A 21,117-nucleotide genomic window follows, 5' to 3' on the forward strand; every position below is an offset into this window, starting at 1 on the left:
ACTGACCTAATCTGTGTATGTGTGTCTGTGTGTGTGTGTGTGTGTGTGTGTGTGTGTGTGTGTGTGTGTGTGTGTGTGTGTGTGTGTGTGTGTGTGTGTGTGTGTGTGTGTGTGTGTGTGTGTGTGTGCTCTTTCTTCCTGTTGGGTTGTACAGGACAGGGTTGTCATCTGACAGACAGACAGAGCGATGAAAGTAGACAATTTTTTCCTAGCCATGATCCTGATGCTCTGTAATCTGTTCTGCAGGTATGGAGTAGTAGAGAGCACTGAACACACCACTGATTGACTTTAACCCCTGACCTCTGACCTCTTATCCCTGGGTGTGTTCGAGGGGATGCCCAGGGTAGTCCGGCGGAAGCGATGGAATCATGTGACCTCCCGTACTTCTGCCCTCGCTGCGGAGATGACAAGCGTTTCGACAGCGTACCTGCCCTCCGGTCCCACCTGGTCAGCCGACACACCTACGAGACCCTCCTGGTTCTGTCTCAGGCCCGGGCCAGGAGCTCCAGCCCAGGAACTCTGTTGCCACTCCTCCCCCACGCCGTGGCCCAGCCGAAGCACCCCGACCTGGAGAGGGAGAGACTCCCTTTCCCCCTGGCCTGCCTGGATCTAGCGTCCTCCTCTGCCTCCACCCAGCTACTCATTGAGATGTTGACCAGGAGAGACCAGGGAGGAGGTTCATCTGGTCCTGGTAATTCTGCTGGTCCTGTAGCTACCTCCTCCTCTACTGCACCTCCTCACAGCACCACGGCCATGGTCCTGCCTGGCTGCAGGGGAGACAGCCTGCCTGATTTGGGGCTGAGAGGCCTAGGCCGCCGGTGGCTGGGGCCAAGCCTGGGCCTGGAGTTTGGGCTCTGCCTGGACGAGAGCCTCACTCTGGGGCTGGGGATTGACGAGAGGCTGGGGGTGGAGAGGAGTATCGCCAGGACGTTTGCCGAGGTGGAGGAGAGGGTGTCCCAGCATGTGGGCTGTCTGAGGGCGGAGCTAGAGCGTCGAGAGGCGGAGTTAGAGCATGAGAGGCGGGATGCGGCGCGGCTGGAGAGGGAGAAGGAGGAGCTGGAGGACCAGGCTTCCCATCTCTCCCGGCAGGTGGCGGTCTCCGTGGAGATGATGGCCACTCTGAAAAGAGACCTGCAGGGGAAGGACCAGGAGCTGTGTCGCAAGCAGCAGTGAGTGATTATAACGCTTCATAAAATCCTTATAACACTTCATAATGTCTACATACGGCAGCCATAAGAGTGATACAACACAAGTCAAGCAGAAACCTACTGTTGCATTATGGTATGTGTAGTCCCATGTCTACTGTTGCACTATGGTATATGTAGTCCCATGTCTACTGTTGCACTATGGTATGTGTAGTCCCATGTCTACTGTTGCATTATGGTATGTGTAGTCCCATGTCTACTGTTGCATTATGGTATGTGTAGTCCCATGTCTACTGTTGCACTATGGTATGTGTAGTCCCATGTCTACTGTTGCATTATGGTATGTGTAGTCTAATGTTAATTTTGTATTAAGGTATGTGTAGTCTAACGTTAATTGTGTATTAAGGTATATGTAGTCCCATGTCTACTGTTGTATTATGGTATGTGTAGTCCTATGTCTACTGTTGCATTATGGTATGTGTAGTCCCATGTCTACTGTTGCACTGTGGTATATGTAGTCCCCTAATCTACTGTTGCATTATGGTATGTGTAGTCCAATGTCTACTGTTGCATTATGGTATGTGTAGTCCCATGTCTACTGTTGCACTGTGGTATATGTAGTCCCCTATCTACTGTTGCATTATGGTATGTGTAGTCCCATGTCTACTGTTGCATTATGGTATGTGTAGTCTAATGTTAATTTTGTATTAAGGTATGTGTAGTCCCATGTCTACTGTTGCATTATGGTATGTGTAGTCTAATGTTAATTTTGTATTAAGGTATGTGTAGTCCCATGTCTACTGTTGCATTATGGTATGTGTAGTCCCATGCCTATTGTATTAAGGTATGTGTAGTCTAATGTTAATGTTGTATTAAGGTATGTGTAGTCCCATGCCTGTTGTTGCCGTGGATGATGTCGTGTCTTTGGCTATGCAGGATTAAGTGATATGACATGCTATTCTATAAAATAATTTCTGCGTAATTAAGATTACCTGATTGAGCTAATCCTGTAAATGTAATTAACTTGAGAGTCGGGGCACCACTAAATAATATTTATATTCTAGGGGGAGTCAGAGTAGCTTACCGAGTAGCTTACCAAGCAAAAGGAGCCTTGTGTAGGGGATATCCACTAGGGGAGCCAGAGTAGCTTACCAAGCAAGAGCAGCCCAGACACTCTTTGACTGGAGCTAGCATTTGAAATGTAACATTTATGTTTTATGTTTACAAATATTCGCTAGCTACTTGTCAGGCTAGGCTGGTGTTATTAGCTAGCTACAAGTCAGGCTAGTCTGGGGTTATTAGCTAGCTACATGTCAGGCTAGGCTGGTGTTATTAGCAAGCTACAAGTCAGGCTAGTCTGGTGTTATTAGCTAGCTACATGTCAGGCCAGTCTGGTGTTATTAGCTAGCTACATGTCAAGCTAGTCTGGTGTTCTATGCCTGTTTATAATGCTAGCTACATGTCAGGCTAGTCTGGTGTTCTATGCCTGTTTATAAATGCTAGCTACATGTCAGGCTAGTCTGGCGTTCTATACTTTACAAAGCTAAGTTTCAGCCACAGAAGCAGAAGCAAACATTTCTCTCTATGCTAGCTTGAACAGCTCCTACTACTCAGGAGAAAGGGAAAAAAAGAGTTTGTCCACTGAACAGTACAAGAGGACGATGGAGAATATACCTCTTATCCAACCTGTATTGACGATGAACAATATTTTCTACAAGGCTTTACACCCTGTGCATTATTGTGGATAAAGAGTTACCTGTCTAACAGAACATAGAGGGTGTTCTTAATGGAATCCTCTCCAACATAATCCAGTTAGAATCAGGAATTCCCCAGGGCAGCTGTCTAGGCCCCTTACTTTTTCAATCTTTACTAACAGCATGCCACTGGCTTTAAGTAAAGCCAGAGTGTCTATGTATGTGCATGACTCAACATTATACATGTCAGCTACTACAGCTACTGAAATGATTGCAACACTTAACAAAGAGCTGCAGTTAGTTTCAGAGTGGGTGGCAAGGAATAAGTTAGTCCGAAATATTTACAGATTTGGGACAAATCATTCCCTAAACCCTAAACCTCAACTAAATCGTGTAATGAATAATGTGGAACTTGAGCAATTTGAGGTGACTAAATTGCTTGGAGTAACCCTGGATTGTAAACTGTCATGGTCAAAACATATTGACACAACAGTAGCTAAGATGGGGAGAAGTCTGTCCATAATAAAGTGCTGCTCTACCTTCTTAACACTATCAACAAGGCAGGTCCTACAGGCCATAGTTTCTACCTTCTTAACAACACTATCAACAAGGCAGGTCCTAGAGGCCCTAGTTTCTACCTTCTTAACAACACTATTAACAAGGCAGGTCCTACAGGCCATAGTTTCTACCTTCTTAACAACACTAGCAACAAGGCAGGTCCTACAGGCCATAGTTTCTACCTTCTTAACAACACTAGCAACAAGGCAGGTCCTACAGGTCCTAGTTTCTAACTTCTTAACAACACTATCACTATCAACAAGGCAGGTCCTACAGGCCCTAGTTTCTACCTTCTTAACAACACTATCAACAAGGCAGGTCCTAGTTTCTAACTTCTTAACAACACTATCAACAAGGCAGGTCCTACAGGGCCTAGTTTCTACAGTCTTAACAACACTATCAACAAGGCAGGTCCTACAGGCCCTAGTATTGTTGCACCTGGACGGCTGTTCAGTCGTGTGGTTAGCTTAGGAAAACTGTTCCATATAATTGTTTCTAATAGATACTAGATAGAGGATTGTTCGTTATTCCATGTTATTGTTCCTACTAGATACAGGATCTTCCATGTTATTGTTCCTACTAGATACAGGATCTTCCATGTTATTGTTCCTACTAGATACAGGATCTTCCATGTTATTGTTCCTACTAGATACAGGATCTTCCATGTTATTGTTCCTACTAGATACAGGATCTTCCATGTTATTGTTCCTACTAGATACAGGATCTTCCATGTTATTGTTCCTACTATGTTCAGATGGTTCATGTGTGTAGATTAATGAGGAATAAAATACAATTGAATCCATTTTAGAATAAGACTGCAACGTAACAAAATGTGTAAATCTGTGTGGGTGGATGTTAACATGTGTATATGTGTATTTATATCACAGGGAGGTGTGTGATATTGAGCGGTTCCTGACAGCCACAGCAGAGAGAGAAGCAGAGGCTAAGCTGCAGCTGCAGACCTTCATAGAGGCTCTGCTGGAACGGGCCGACCGGGCAGAGAGAAAACTGCAGCTACTGGTGGCTACAGACAGACACACCCACAACGATGACAGACACACCCACAACGATGACAGACACACCCACAACGATGACAGACACACCCACAATGATGACAGACACACCCACACTGATAATAGCCGTACATACAATAACGAAAGTCATTCCCACAATGGGACCAATGGCCACAGGACCAATGGACACGCCCACAACAGGAGTGAAGACGACATCATCACAGGGTCAAAGTTAATTGGCTACAGGGTGAGAAGGAACAATTTATCTGATCGTTGATTGGCTGAGAAGTCCACATAACCAGTTTCCCAGGTCTTGGGGTGATGGCTGGACATTTTGTAGTAATGTTCTCTGTCTTTCTCTCAGTCTCTCTCTCAGTCTCTCTCTCAGTCTCTCTCTCTCTCTCTCTCTCCCCATTATCTCGCTCTCTCTCTCCCTTCTCTCTATCTCTCTCTCTCTCCCTCTCTCTCCCCCTTCTATCTCTCTCTCCCGCTCTCTCTCACACTCTCTCTCTGTCTCTTTCTCTTTGTTTCTCTCTCTCTCCCTTTGTCTCTCTTTGTCTCTCTTTGTCTCTCTCTCTCACACACTGTTTTTCTCTCTCTGTCTCTGTTTCTGCCTCTCTTTCTCTCTCTCTCATTCTCTCTCTCATAGAGAAGCTACAGTGTATCTGGGTCGCACAGACTAGGAGACCAGATCTATCACAACAACTTTGGGTAGGTACACCTCATTATCCTAATTTATCTGTGTTGATCCTAGATCATAATTTAGCTGTGTTGATCCTAGATCATTATTTAGCTGTGTTGATCCAAGATCATTATTTAGCTGTGTTGATCCTAGATCATTATTTAGCTGTGTTGATCCTAAATCATAATTTAGCTGTGTTGATCCTAGATCATAATTTAGCTGTGTTGATCCTAGATCATAATTTAGCTGTGTTGATCCTAGATCATAATTTAGCTGTGTTGATCTTAGATCATAATTTAGCTGTGTTGATCCTAGATCATAATTTATCTGTGTTGATCTTAGATCATAATTTAGCTGTGTTGATCCTAGATCATAATTTAGCGTTGATCTTAGATCATAATTTAGCTGCGTTGATCTTAGATCATAATTTAGCTGTGTTGATCCTATTTTGCTGGATTGTTTATTCAGGATCAACAAACTAATGCTGATATAGTGGATATCAGTCTTTGTGGAATCAGGACATGTATCTGTCTCCCTTTCTCTCTCTAGAGCCCCCGCTGGTCGTATGCGGACGCTGTCCCTGGGTTCTGGGGGGTGGGACATTGACTCGGTGGGGGGGTGGGCCACACCTCTGGAAGCCCGTTACTACCACGTTCCCTGCTCTACTCGAGAGGGAGGAGAGAGGAGGGACAGGGGGTACAGGCGAACCCCAGAGGGGAGGGGAGGGTGGGGGCGGACCAGGTGGAGGGCGCCCCCCAGCACAGAGGAAGAGGAGGAAGAGGATGATGAAGAGGAGGACACATGGTCAGAGGCCTGGAGCACACCTGAGACTCAGAGACACGCCCACGTCAGGCTGGAACACTCACCTGGCTCAGGTAATAACCTTTAACCTTACCAGTCTGGAACACTCACCCGGCTCAGGGAATAACTTTTAACCTACCAGGCTGGAACACTCACCTGGCTCAGGTAATAACCTTTCCAGGCTGGAACACTCACCCGGCTCAGGTAATAACCTTTCCAGGCTGGAACACTCACCCGGCTCAGGTAATAACCTTTCCAGGCTGGAACACTCACCCGGCTCAGGTAATAACCTACCAGGCTGGAACACTCACCTGGCTCAGGTAATAACCTTTCCAGGCTGGAACACTCACCTGGCTCAGGGAATAACCTTTAATTTACCAGGCTGGAACACTCACATGGCTCAGGTAATAACCTTTCCAGGCTGGAACACTCACCCGGCTCAGGGAATAACCTTTAACCTTACCAGGCTAGAACACTCACCTGGCTCAGGTAATAACCTTTAACCTTACCAGGCTAGAACACTCACCTGGCTCAGGTAATAACCTTTAACCTTACCAGGCTAGAACACTCACCTGGCTCAGGGAATAACCTTTATCCTAACCAGGCTAGAACACCCACCTGGCTCAGGTAATAACCTTTAACCTTACCAGGCTAGAACACTCACCTGGCTCAGGGAATAACCTTTATCCTAACCAGTCTGGAACACCCACCTGGCTCAGGTAATAACCTTGTGTGTACTGTAACTCTACCTGATGCAGATCAGTCTTCACATAACTCTGTCTAGACAACTCCAGTCTCCACATAACTCTGTCTAGACAACTCCAGTCTTCACATAACTCTGTCTAGACAACTCCAGTCTCCACATAACTCTGTCTAGACAACTCCAGTCTTCACATAACTCTGTCTAGACAACTCCAGTCTCCACATAACTCTGTCTAGACAAATCCAGCCTTGTCTATGTCTATGTGTGTACTGTAACTCTACCTGACGTTTCTCTCCAGGTGTGTCGTCCATACGATCCAGCCCGTGTCACCGTGGTTACACAGCATTGGGGGCGGGGACTCTGAGACTGAGGGCGGGGTTATTCTGTGTGTTTCCTTATTTGGATGTGCGGACGTTGCTGCTCGCCGCTGAGGTGTGCTCCGATTGGAGGTTTGTGGCACGACACCCAGCCGTCTGGACACGGGTACGACTGGAGAACGCCAGAGTCTCCGCTAAGGTAACGCGCCTTCATCATCATCATCATCATCATCATTATTATTGATGTCATTGATATAATCGCAGTGAAGTTGCGGTCATGTTGTGGTCTATTTCAGTTCTGTTTTAGTACATGGTCGGGTTTCACTCCTGGTCTCACTGTGTGGTTGTGGTTAATGTATGGTAATGTTATGTTATTTTATGGTTGTGGTTAATGTATGGTAATGTGTTGTGGTTGTGTTGTGGTTGTGTTAGGGTTTCTCCATGGTTGTGTAATGGTTAATCCATGGTTGTGTTATGGTTGTGTTGTGGTTGTGTTAGGGTTGTGTTATGGTTTCTCCATGGTTGTGTTACGGTTAATCTATGGTGGTGTTATGGTTGTGTTGTGGTTGTGTTAGGGTTGTGTTATGGTTTCTCCATGGTTGTGTTACGGTTAATCTATGGTGGTGTTATGGTTGTGTTGTGGTTGTGTTAGGGTTGTGTTATGGTTGTGTTATGGTTTCTCCATGGTTGTGTTATGGTTAATCCATGGTTGGTGTTATGGTTGTGTTGTGGTTGTGTTAGGGTTGTGTTATCGTTTCTCCATGGTTGTGTTATGGTTAATCTATGGTTGTGTTATGGATAATCTATGGTTGTGTCATGGTTGTGTTATGGTTGTGTTGTGTTAGGGTTAATCCATGGTTGTGTTGTGGTTGTGATGTGGTTGTGTTATGGTTTCTCCATGGTTGTGTTATGGTTGTGTTTCAGTTCCTAGTGACCATGGCCCAGTGGTGTACTCAGACTCATTCCCTGGTGCTCCAGAACCTCAGACCACGACTGCGGCATCGAGATGAACGCAGAGAGGACTACGACAAGACAACACGGTAACCCCCATGAATATTGAACAAGGACAGTAAACATACACTACTGGACCACACAGTAAACATACACTACTGGACCACACAGTAAACACACACTACTGGACCACACAGTAAACATATACTACTGGACCACACAGTACTGGACCACACAGTAAACATATACTACTGGACCACACAGTAAACATACACTACTGGACCACACAGTAAACATATACTACTGGACCACACAGTAAACACACAGTACTGGACCACACAGTAAACATATACTACTGGACCACACAGTAAACATATACTACTGGACCACACAGTAAACATATACTACTGGACCACACAGTAAACATATACTACTGGACCACACAGTAAACATATACTACTGGACCACACAGTAAACATATACTACTGGACCACACAGTAAACATATACTACTGGACCACACAGTAAACATACACTACTGGACCACACAGTAAACATATACTACTGGACCACACAGTACTGGACCACACAGTAAACATATACTACTGGACCACACAGTAAACATATACTACTGGACCACACAGTAAACATATACTACTGGACCACACAGTAAACATATACTACTGGACCACACAGTAAACATATACTACTGGACCACACAGTAAACATATACTACTGGACCACACAGTAAACATACACTACTGGACCACACAGTAAACATACACTACTGGACCACACAGTAAACATATACTACTGGACCACACAGTAAACATATACTACTGGACCACACAGTAAACATACACTACTGGACCACACAGTAAACATATACTACTGGACCACACAGTAAACATATACTACTGGACCACACAGTAAACATATACTACTGGACCACACAGTAAACATACACTACTGGACCACACAGTAAACATACACTACTGGACCACACAGTAAACATATACTACTGGACCACACAGTAAACATACACTACTGGACCACACAGTAAACATATACTACTGGACCACACAGTAAACATATACTACTGGACCACACAGTAAACATACACTACTGGACCACACAGTAAACATATACTACTGGACCACACAGTAAACATACACTACTGGACCACACAGTAAACATGCACTACTGGACCCACACAGTAAACATATACTACTGGACCACACAGTAAACATATACTACTGGACCACACAGTAAACATGCACTACTGGACCACACAGTAAACATATACTACTGGACCACACAGTAAACATATACTACTGGACCACACAGTACTGGACCACACAGTAAACATACACTACTGGACCACACAGTAAACATACACTACTGGACCACACAGTAAACATACACTACTGGACCACACAGTAAACATACACTACTGGACCACACAGTAAACATACACTACTGGACCACACAGTAAACATATACTACTGGACCACACAGTAAACATATACTACTGGACCACACAGTACTGGACCACACAGTAAACATACACTACTGGACCACACAGTAAACATACACTACTGACCACACAGTACTGGACCACACAGTAAACATACACTACTGGACCACACAGTAAACATATACTACTGGACCACACAGTACTGGACCACACAGTAAACATACACTACTGGACCACACAGTAAACATACACTACTGGACCACACAGTACTGGACCACACAGTAAACATATACTACTGGACCACACAGTACTGGACCACACAGTAAACATACACTACTGGACCACACAGTAAACATACACTACTGGACCACACAGTAAACATACACTACTGGACCACACAGTAAACATATACAGTAACACAGTAAACACTACTGGACCACACAGTAAACACACACTACTGGACCACACAGTAAACATATACTACTGGACCACACAGTAAACATATACTACTGGACCACACAGTACTGGACCACACAGTAAACATACACTACTGGACCACACAGTAAACATACACTACTGGACCACACAGTACTGGACCACACAGTAAACATACACTACTGGACCACACAGTAAACATACACTACTGGACCACACAGTACTGGACCACACAGTAAACATATACTACTGGACCACACAGTAAACATATACTACTGGACCACACAGTACTGGACCACACAGTACTGGACCACACAGTACTGGACCACACAGTAAACATATACTACTGGACCACACAGTACTGGACCACACAGTAAACATATACTACTGGACCACACAGTAAACATATACTACTGGACCACACAGTAAACATACACTACTGGACCACACAGTAAACATATACTACTGGACCACACAGTAAACATATACTACTGGACCACACAGTAAACATATACTACTGGACCACACAGTAAACATATACTACTGGACCACACAGTAAACATATACTACTGGACCACACAGTAAACTGGACTACACACAGTAAACATATACTACTGGACCACACAGTAAACATACACTACTGGACCACACAGTAAACATACACTACTGGACCACACAGTAAACAGTACTACTGGACCACACAGTACACCATACAGTACACACAGTAAACATACACTACTGGACCACACAGTAAACATACAGTACTGGACCACACAGTACTGGACCACACAGTAAACATATACTACTGGACCACAGTAAACAGTACTGGACCACACAGTAAACATATACTACTGGACCACACAGTAAACATATACTACTGGACCACACAGTAAACATATACTACTGGACCACACAGTAAACATATACTACTGGACCACACAGTACTGGACCACACAGTAAACATATACTACTGGACCACACAGTAAACATATACTACTGGACCACACAGTAAACATATACTACTGGACCACACAGTAAACATATACTACTGGACCACACAGTAAACATATACTACTGGACCACACAGTAAACATATACTACTGGACCACACAGTAAACATACACTACTGGACCACACAGTACTGGACCACACAGTAAACATATACTACTGGACCACACAGTAAACATATACTACTGGACCACACAGTAAACATACACTACTGGACCACACAGTAAACATATACTACTAAACATATACTACTGGACCACACAGTACTGGACCACACAGTAAACATATACTACTGGACCACACAGTAAACATATACTACTGGACCACACAGTAAACATATACTACTGGACCACACAGTAAACATATACTACTGGACCACACAGTAAACATATACTACTGGACCACACAGTAAACATATACTACTGGACCACACAGTACTGGACCACACAGTAAACATACACTACTGGACCACACAGTAAACATATACTACTGGACCACACAGTAAACATATACTACTGGACCACACAGTAAACATACACTACTGGACCACACAGTAAACATATACTACTGGACCACACAGTAAACATATACTACTGGACCACACAGTAAACATATACTACTGGACCACACAGTAAACATATACTACTGGACCACACAGTAAACATACTACTACTGGACCACACAGTAAACATATACTACTGGACCACACAGTAAACATATACTACTGGACCACACAGTAAACATATACTACTGGACCACACAGTAAACATATACTACTGGACCACACAGTAAACATATACTACTGGACCACACAGTAAACATACACTACTGGACCACACAGTAAACATATACTACTGGACCACACAGTAAACATATACTACTGGACCACACAGTAAACATATACTACTGGACCACACAGTAAACATATACTACTGGACCACACAGTAAACATAAACACTACTGGACCACACAGTAAACATATACTACTGGACCACACAGTAAACATATACTACTGGACCACACAGTAAACATATACTACTGGACCACACAGTAAACATATACTACTGGAAACAGTAAACATATACTACTGGACCACACAGTAAACATATACTACTGGACCACACAGTAAACATATACTACTGGACCACACAGTAAACATATACTACTGGACCACACAGTAAACATACACTACTGGACCACACAGTAAACATATACTACTGGACCACACAGTAAACATACACTACTGGACCACACAGTAAACATATACTACTGGACCACACAGTAAACATATACTACTGGACCACACAGTAAACATACACTACTGGACCACACAGTAAACATATACTACTGGACCACACAGTAAACATACACTACTGGACCACACAGTAAACATGCACTACTGGACCACACAGTAAACATATACTACTGGACCACACAGTAAACATATACTACTGGACCACACAGTAAACATGCACTACTGGACCACACAGTAAACATATACTACTGGACCACACAGTAAACATATACTACTGGACCACACAGTACTGGACCACACAGTAAACATACACTACTGGACCACACAGTAAACATACACTACTGGACCACACAGTAAACATACACTACTGGACCACACAGTAAACATACACTACTGGACCACACAGTAAACATACACTACTGGACCACACAGTAAACATATACTACTGGACCACACAGTAAACATATACTACTGGACCACACAGTACTGGACCACACAGTAAACATACACTACTGGACCACACAGTAAACATACACTACTGGACCACACAGTAAACAGTACTGGACCACACAGTAAACATACACTACTGGACCACACAGTAAACATAGTAAACTACTGGACCACACAGTACTGGACCACACAGTAAACATACACTACTGGACCACACAGTAAACATACACTACTGGACCACACAGTACTGGACCACACAGTAAACATATACTACTGGACCACACAGTACTGGACCACACAGTAAACATACACTACTGGACCACACAGTAAACATACACTACTGGACCACACTACTACTGGACCACACAGTAAACATACACTACTGGACCACACAGTAAACATACACTACTGGACCACACAGTAAACATATACTACTGGACCACACAGTAAACAGTAACTGGACACACAGTACTGGACCACACAGTAAACATACACTACTGGACCACACAGTAAACATATACTACTGGACCACACAGTAAACATACTACTGGACCACACAGTAAACATATACTACTGGACCACACAGTAAACATACACTACTGGACCACACAGTAAACACTACTGGACCACACAGTAAACATATACTGGACCACACAGTAAACATATACTACTGGACCACACAGTAAACATATACTACTGGACCACACAGTAAACCACACAGTACTGGACCACACAGTACTGGACCACACAGTAAACATATACTACTGGACCACACAGTACTGGACCACACAGTAAACATATACTACTGGACCACACAGTAAACATATACTACTGGACCACACAGTAAACATACACTACTGGACCACACAGTAAACATACACTAACCACACAGTAAACATATACTACTGGACCACACAGTAAACATATACTACTGGACCACACAGTAAACATATACTACTGGACCACACAGTAAACATATACTACTGGACCACACAGTAAACATACACTACTGGACCACACAGTAAACATATACTACTGGACCACACAGTAAACATACACTACTGGACCACACAGTAAACATACACTACTGGACCACACAGTAAACATACACTACTGGACCACACAGTAAACATATACTACTGGACCACACAGTAAACATACACTACTGGACCACACAGTAAACATACACTACTGGACCACACAGTACTGGACCACACAGTAAACATACACTACTGGACCACACAGTAAACATATACTACTGGACCACACATTAAACATATACTACTGGACCACACAGTAAACATATACTACTGGACCACACAGTAAACATATACTACTGGACCACACAGTAAACATATACTACTGGACCACACAGTACTGGACCACACAGTAAACATACTACTGGACCACACAGTAAACATATACTACTGGACCACACAGTAAACACACTACTGGACCACACTACTGGACCACACAGTAAACATATACTACTGGACCACACAGTAAACATATACTACTGGACCACACAGTAAACATATACTACTGGACCACACAGTAAACAAACTGGACCACACAGTACTGGACCACACAGTAAACATATACTACTGGACCACACAGTAAACATATACTACTGGACCACACAGTAAACATATACTACTGGACCACACAGTAAACATATACTACTGGACCACACAGTAAACATATACTACTGGACCACACAGTAAACATATACTACTGGACCACACAGTAAACATATACTACTGGACCACACAGTAAAGTAAACACTAGTAAACTACTACTGGACCACACAGTAAACATATACTACTGGACCACACAGTAAACATATACTACTGGACCACACAGTAAACATAAACATACTACTGGACCACACAGTAAACATATACTACTGGACCACACAGTAAACATATACTACTGGACCACACAGTAAACATATACTACTGGACCACACAGTAAACATATACTACTGGACCACACAGTAAACATATACTACTGGACCACACAGTAAACATATACTACTGGACCACACAGTAAACATATACTACTGGACCACACAGTAACACATAAACATATACTACTGGACCACACAGTAAACATATACTACTGGACCACACAGTAAACATATACTACTGGACCACACAGTAAACATATATTACTGGACCACACAGTAAACCTGCATTAGGAGGCCTCCACACAGTAAGCCTGCATTAGGAGGCCTCCACACAGTAAGCCTGCATTAGGAGGCCACCACACAGTAAACCTGCATTAGGGAGGCCTCCACACAGTAAACCTGCATTGGAGGCCTCCACACAGTAAACCTGCATTAGGAGGCCACCACACAGTAAACCTGCATTAGGAGGCTACCACACAGTAAACCTGCATTAGGAGGCCACCACACAGTAAACCTGCATTAGGAGGCCACCACACAGTAAACCTGCATTAGGAGGCCACCACACAGTAAACCTGCATTAGGAGGCCACCACACAGTAAACCTGCATTAGGAGGCCACCACACAGTAAACCTGCATTAGGAGGCCACCACACAGTAAACCTGCATTAGGAGGCCTCCACACAGTAAACCTGCATTGGAGGCCTCCACACAGTAAACCTGCATTAGGAGGCCACCACACAGTAAACCTGCATTAGGAGGCCTCCACACAGTAAACCTGCATTAGGAGGCCTCCACACAGTAAGCCTGCATTAGGAGTTCTCCACACAGTAAGCCTGCATTAGGAGGCCACCACACAGTAAACCTGCATTAGGAGGCCTCCACACAGTAAACCTGCATTAGGAGGCCTCCACACAGTAAACCTGCATTAGGAGGCCTCCACACAGTAAACCTACATTCGGAGGCCTCCACACAGTAAACCTACATTAGGAGGCCTCCACACAGTAAACCTACATTAGGAGGCCTCCACACAGTAAACCTACATTAGGAGGCCTCCACACAGTAAACCTGCATTAGGAGGCCTCCACACAGTAAACCTGCATTAGGAGGCCTCCACACAGTAAACCTGCATTAGGAGGCCTCCACACAGTAAACCTGCATTAGGAGGCCTCCACACAGTAAACCTGCATTAGGAGGCCTCCACACATTAAACCTGCATTAGGAGGCCACCACACAGTAAACCTGCATTAGGAGGCCTCCACACAGTAAGCCTGCATTAGGAGGCCTCCACACAGTAAACCTGCATTAGGAGGCCTCCACACAGTAAACCTGCATTAGGAGGCCACCACGCAGTAAACCTGCATTAGGAGGCCTCCACACAGTAAGCCTGCATTAGGAGGCCACCACACAGTAAACCTGCATTAGGAGGCCTCCACACAGTAAGCCTGCATTAGGAGGCCACCACACAGTAAACCTGCATTAGGAGGCCACCACACAGTAAGCCTGCATTAGGAGGCCACCACACAGTAAGCCTGCATTAGGAGGCATCACACAGTAAGCCTGCATTAGGAGGCATCACACAGTAAACCTGCATTAGGAGGCATCACACAGTAAACCTGCATTAGGAGGCCACCACACAGTAAGCCTGCATTAGGAGGCATCACACAGTAAGCCTGCATTAGGAGGCATCACACAGTAAACCTGCATTAGGAGGCATCACACAGTAAACCTGCATTAGGAGGCCTCTACACAGTAAACCTGCATTAGGAGGCCTCTACACAGTAAGGAGGAGGAGCCTGTGTGACTGTCTCTCCAGGGGCTGTCTGGAGGGAGGTGTGGAGGCGTTGCTGAGGTCAGCGGGAGGCAGTCTAATGGTTCTCAGAGTGTCTCACTGTCCTCACGTCCTGACTGACCGCTCCCTGTGGCTGGCCAGCTGCTACTGTAGGAACCTACAACACCTCACATACAGGTAACCTACAACACCTCACATACAGGTAACCTACAACACCTCACATACAGGTAACCTACAACACCTCACATACAGGTAAACTACAACACCTCACATACAGGTAACATACAACACCTCACATACAGGTAACCTACAACACCTCACATACAGGTAACTACAACACCTCACATACAGGTAACCTACAACACCTCACAACACCTACAACACATACAGGTAAACTACAACACCTCACATACAGGTAACCACAACACCTCACATACAGGTAACCTACAACACCTCACATACAGGTAACCTACAACACCTCACATACAGGTAACCTACAACACCTCACATACAGGTAACCTACAACACCTCACATACAGGTAACCTACAACACCTCACATACAGGTAACCTACAACACCTCACATACAGGTAACCTACAACACCTCACATACAGGTAACATACAACACCTCACATACAGGTAACTACAACACCTCACATACAATACAACACCTCACATACAGGTAAACCTACAACACCTCACATACAGGTAACCTACAACACCTCACATACAGGTAACCTACAACACCTCACATACAGGTAACATACAACACCTCACATACAGGTAACCTACAACACCTCACACCTCACATACAGGTAACCTACAACACCTCACATACAGGTAACCTACAACACCTCACATACCAGGTAACACCTCACATACAGGTAACCTACAACACCTCACATACAGGTAACATACAACACCTCACATACAGGTAACACCTCACATACAACACCTCACATACAGGTAACCTACAACACCTCACATACAGGTAACCTACAACACCTCACATACAGGTAACATACAACACCTCACATACAGGTAACCTACAACACCTCACATACAGGTAACCTACAACACCTCACATACAGGTAACATACAACACCTCACATACAGGTAACCTACAACACATACAACCTCACATACAGGTAACCTACAACACCTCACATACAGTACACTACAACACCTCACATACAGGTAACCTACAACACCTCACATACAGGTAACCTACAACACCTCACATACAGGTAACCTACAACACCTCACATACAGGTAACCTACAACACCTCACATACAGGTAACCTACAACACCTCACATACAGGTAAACTACAACACCTCACATACAGGTAACCTACAACACCTCACATACAGGTAACCTACAACACCTCACATACAGGTAACCTACAACACCTCACATACAGGTAACCTACAACACCTCACATACAGGTAACCTACAACACCTCACATACAGGTAACCTACAACACCTCACATACAGGTAACACCTCACTACAGCTAACACCTCACATACAGGTAACCTACAACACCTCACATACAGGACCTACAACACCTCACATAACCTACAACACCTCACATACAGGTAACCTACAACACCTCACATACAGGTAACCTACAACACCTCACATACAACACCTCACATACAGGTAACCTACAACACCTCACATACAGGTAACCTACAACACCTCACATACAGGTACAACACCTCACATACAGGTAAACACCTCACATACAGGTAACCTACAACACCTCACATACAGGTAACCTACAACACCTCACATACAGGTAACCTACAACACCTCACATACAGGTCAATGCACAGGTAACCTACAACACCTCACATACAGGTAACCTACAACACCTCACATACAGGTAACCTACAACACCTCACATACAGGTAACCTACAACACCTCACATACAGGTAACCTACAACACCTCACATACAGGTAACCTACAACACCTCACATACAGGTAACCTACAACACCTCACATACAGGTAACCTACAACACCTCACATACAGGTAACCTACAACACCTCACATACAGGTGACCTACAACACCTCACATACAGGTAACCTACAACACCTCACATACAGGTAACCTACAACACCTCACATACAGGTAACCTACTACAACACCTCACATACAGGTAACCTACAACACCTCACATACAGGTACAACACCTACAACACCTCACATACAGGTAACCTACAACACCTCACATACAGGTAACCTACAACACCTCACATACAGGTAACCTACAACACCTCACATACAGGTAACACATACAACACCTCACATACAGTAACCTACAACACCTCACATACAGGTAACCTACAACACCTCACATACAGGTAACCTACAACACCTCACATACAGGTAACCTACAACACCTCACATACAGGTAACCTACAACACCTCACACCTCACATACAGGTAACCTACAACACCTCACATACAGGTAACCTACAACACCTCACATACAGGTAACCTACAACACCTCACATACAGGTAACCTACAACACCTCACATACAGGTAACCTACAACACCTCACATACAGGTAACCTACAACACCTCACATACAGGTAACCTACAACACCTCACATACAACACCTCACATACAGGTAACCTACAACACCTCACATACAGGTAACCTACAACACCTCACATACAGGTAACCTACAACACCTCACATACAGGTAACCTACAACACCTCACATACAGGTAACCTACAACACCTCACATACAGGTAACCTACAACACCTCACACCTCACACAGGTAACCTACAACACCTCACATACAGGTAACCTACAACACCTCACATACAGGTAACCTACAACACCTCACATACAGGTAACCTACAACACCTCACATACAGGTAACTACAACACCTCACATACAGGTAACCTACAACACCTCACATACACCTACAACACCTCACATACAGGTAACCTACAACACCTCACATACAGGTAACCTACAACACCTCACATACAGGTAACCTACAACACCTCACATACAGGTAACCTACAACACCTCACATACAGGTAACCTACAACACCTCACATACAGGTAACCTACAACACCTCACATACAGGTAACCTACAACACCTCACATACAGGTAACCTACAACACCTCACACAGGTAACCTACAACACCTCACATACAGGTAACCTACAACACCTCACATACAGGTAACCTACAACACCTCACATACAGGTAACTACAACACCTCACATACAGGTAACCTACAACACCTCACATACAGGTAAACCTACACCTACAACACCTCACATACAGGTAACCTACAACACCTCACATACAGGTAACCTACAACACCTCACATACAGGTAACCTACAACACCTCACATACAGGTAACCTACAACACCTCACATACAGGTAACCTACAACACCTCACATCACAGGTAACCTACAACACCTCACATACAGGTAACAACACCTACAGGTAACCTACAACACCTCACATACAGGTAAACTACAACACCTCACATACAGGTAACCTACAACACCTCACATACAGGTACAACACCTCACAACACCTCACACCTCACATACAGGTAACCTACAACACCTCACATACAGGTAACCTACAACACCTCACATACAGGTAACCTCACACCTCACATCACACAACACCTCACATACAGGTAACCTACAACACCTCACATACAGGTAACCTACAACACCTCACATACAGGTAACCTACAACACCTCACATACAGGTAACCTACAACACCTCACATACAGGTAACCTACAACACCTCACATACAGGTAACCTACAACACCTCACATACAGGTAACCTACAACACCTCACATACAGGTAAACTACAACACCTCACATACAGGTAACCTACAACACCTCACATACAGGTAACATACAACACCTCACATACAGGTAACCTACAACACCTCACATACAGGTAACATACAACACCTCACATACAGGTAACATACAACACCTCACATACAGGTAACCTACAACACCTCACATACAGGTAACCTACAACACCTCACATACAGGTAAACTACAACACCTCACATACAGGTAACCTACAACACCTCACATACAGGTAACCTACAACACCTCACATACAGGTAACCTACAACACCTCACATACAGGTAACCTACAACACCTCACAGGTAACCTGACACCTCACAGGTAACCTACAACACCTCACATACAGGTAACCTACAACACCTCACATACAGGTAACCTACAACACCTCACATAACACCTCACATACAGGTAACCTACAACACCTCACATACAACACCTCACATACAGGTAACCTACAACACCTCACATACAGGTAACCTACAACACCTCACATACAGGTAACCTACAACACCTCACATACAGGTAACCTACAACACCTCACATACAGGTAACCTACAACACCTCACATACAGGTAACCTACAACACCTCACATACAGGTAACCTACAACACCTCACATACAGGTAACCTACAACACCTCACATACAGGTAACCTACAACACCTCACATACAGGTAACCTACAACACCTCACATACAGGTAACCTACAACACCTCACACCTCACAGGTAACCTACAACACCTCACATACAGGTAACCTACAACACCTCACATACAGGTAACCTACAACAACACCTCACATACAGGTAACCTACAACACCTCACATACAGGTAACCTACAACACCTCACATACAGGTAACCTACAACACCTCACATACAGGTAACCTACAACACCTCACATACAGGTAACCTACAACACCTCACATACAGGTAACCTACAACACCTCACATACAGGTAACCTACAACACCTCACATACAGGTAACCTACAACACCTCACATACAGGTAACCTACAACACCTCACATACAGGTAACCTACAACACCTCACA

General features: G+C 44.3%; 1 protein-coding gene across 1 annotated transcript in view; it reads left to right on the top strand.

Moving 5' to 3' along the window:
* Positions 1-85: 85 nt before the first annotated feature.
* The window catches only part of LOC112238452 (F-box only protein 41-like), a 71,811-nt gene continuing 50,779 nt past the window's right edge, over positions 86-21,117 (top strand). Inside the window, exons 1-7 of the mRNA XM_042298552.1 lie at positions 86-1,169; positions 4,285-4,657; positions 5,060-5,121; positions 5,642-5,967; positions 6,895-7,112; positions 7,838-7,953; positions 16,210-16,362. Of these exons, the coding sequence (XP_042154486.1) occupies positions 361-1,169; positions 4,285-4,657; positions 5,060-5,121; positions 5,642-5,967; positions 6,895-7,112; positions 7,838-7,953; positions 16,210-16,362 (2,057 nt within the window). The 5' untranslated portion in view covers positions 86-360. The remainder of the gene's footprint in view (positions 1,170-4,284; positions 4,658-5,059; positions 5,122-5,641; positions 5,968-6,894; positions 7,113-7,837; positions 7,954-16,209; positions 16,363-21,117) is intronic.

This window comes from Oncorhynchus tshawytscha, linkage group LG15, assembly GCF_018296145.1.
Source record: "Oncorhynchus tshawytscha isolate Ot180627B linkage group LG15, Otsh_v2.0, whole genome shotgun sequence".
Classification (NCBI taxonomy): domain Eukaryota; kingdom Metazoa; phylum Chordata; class Actinopteri; order Salmoniformes; family Salmonidae; genus Oncorhynchus; species Oncorhynchus tshawytscha.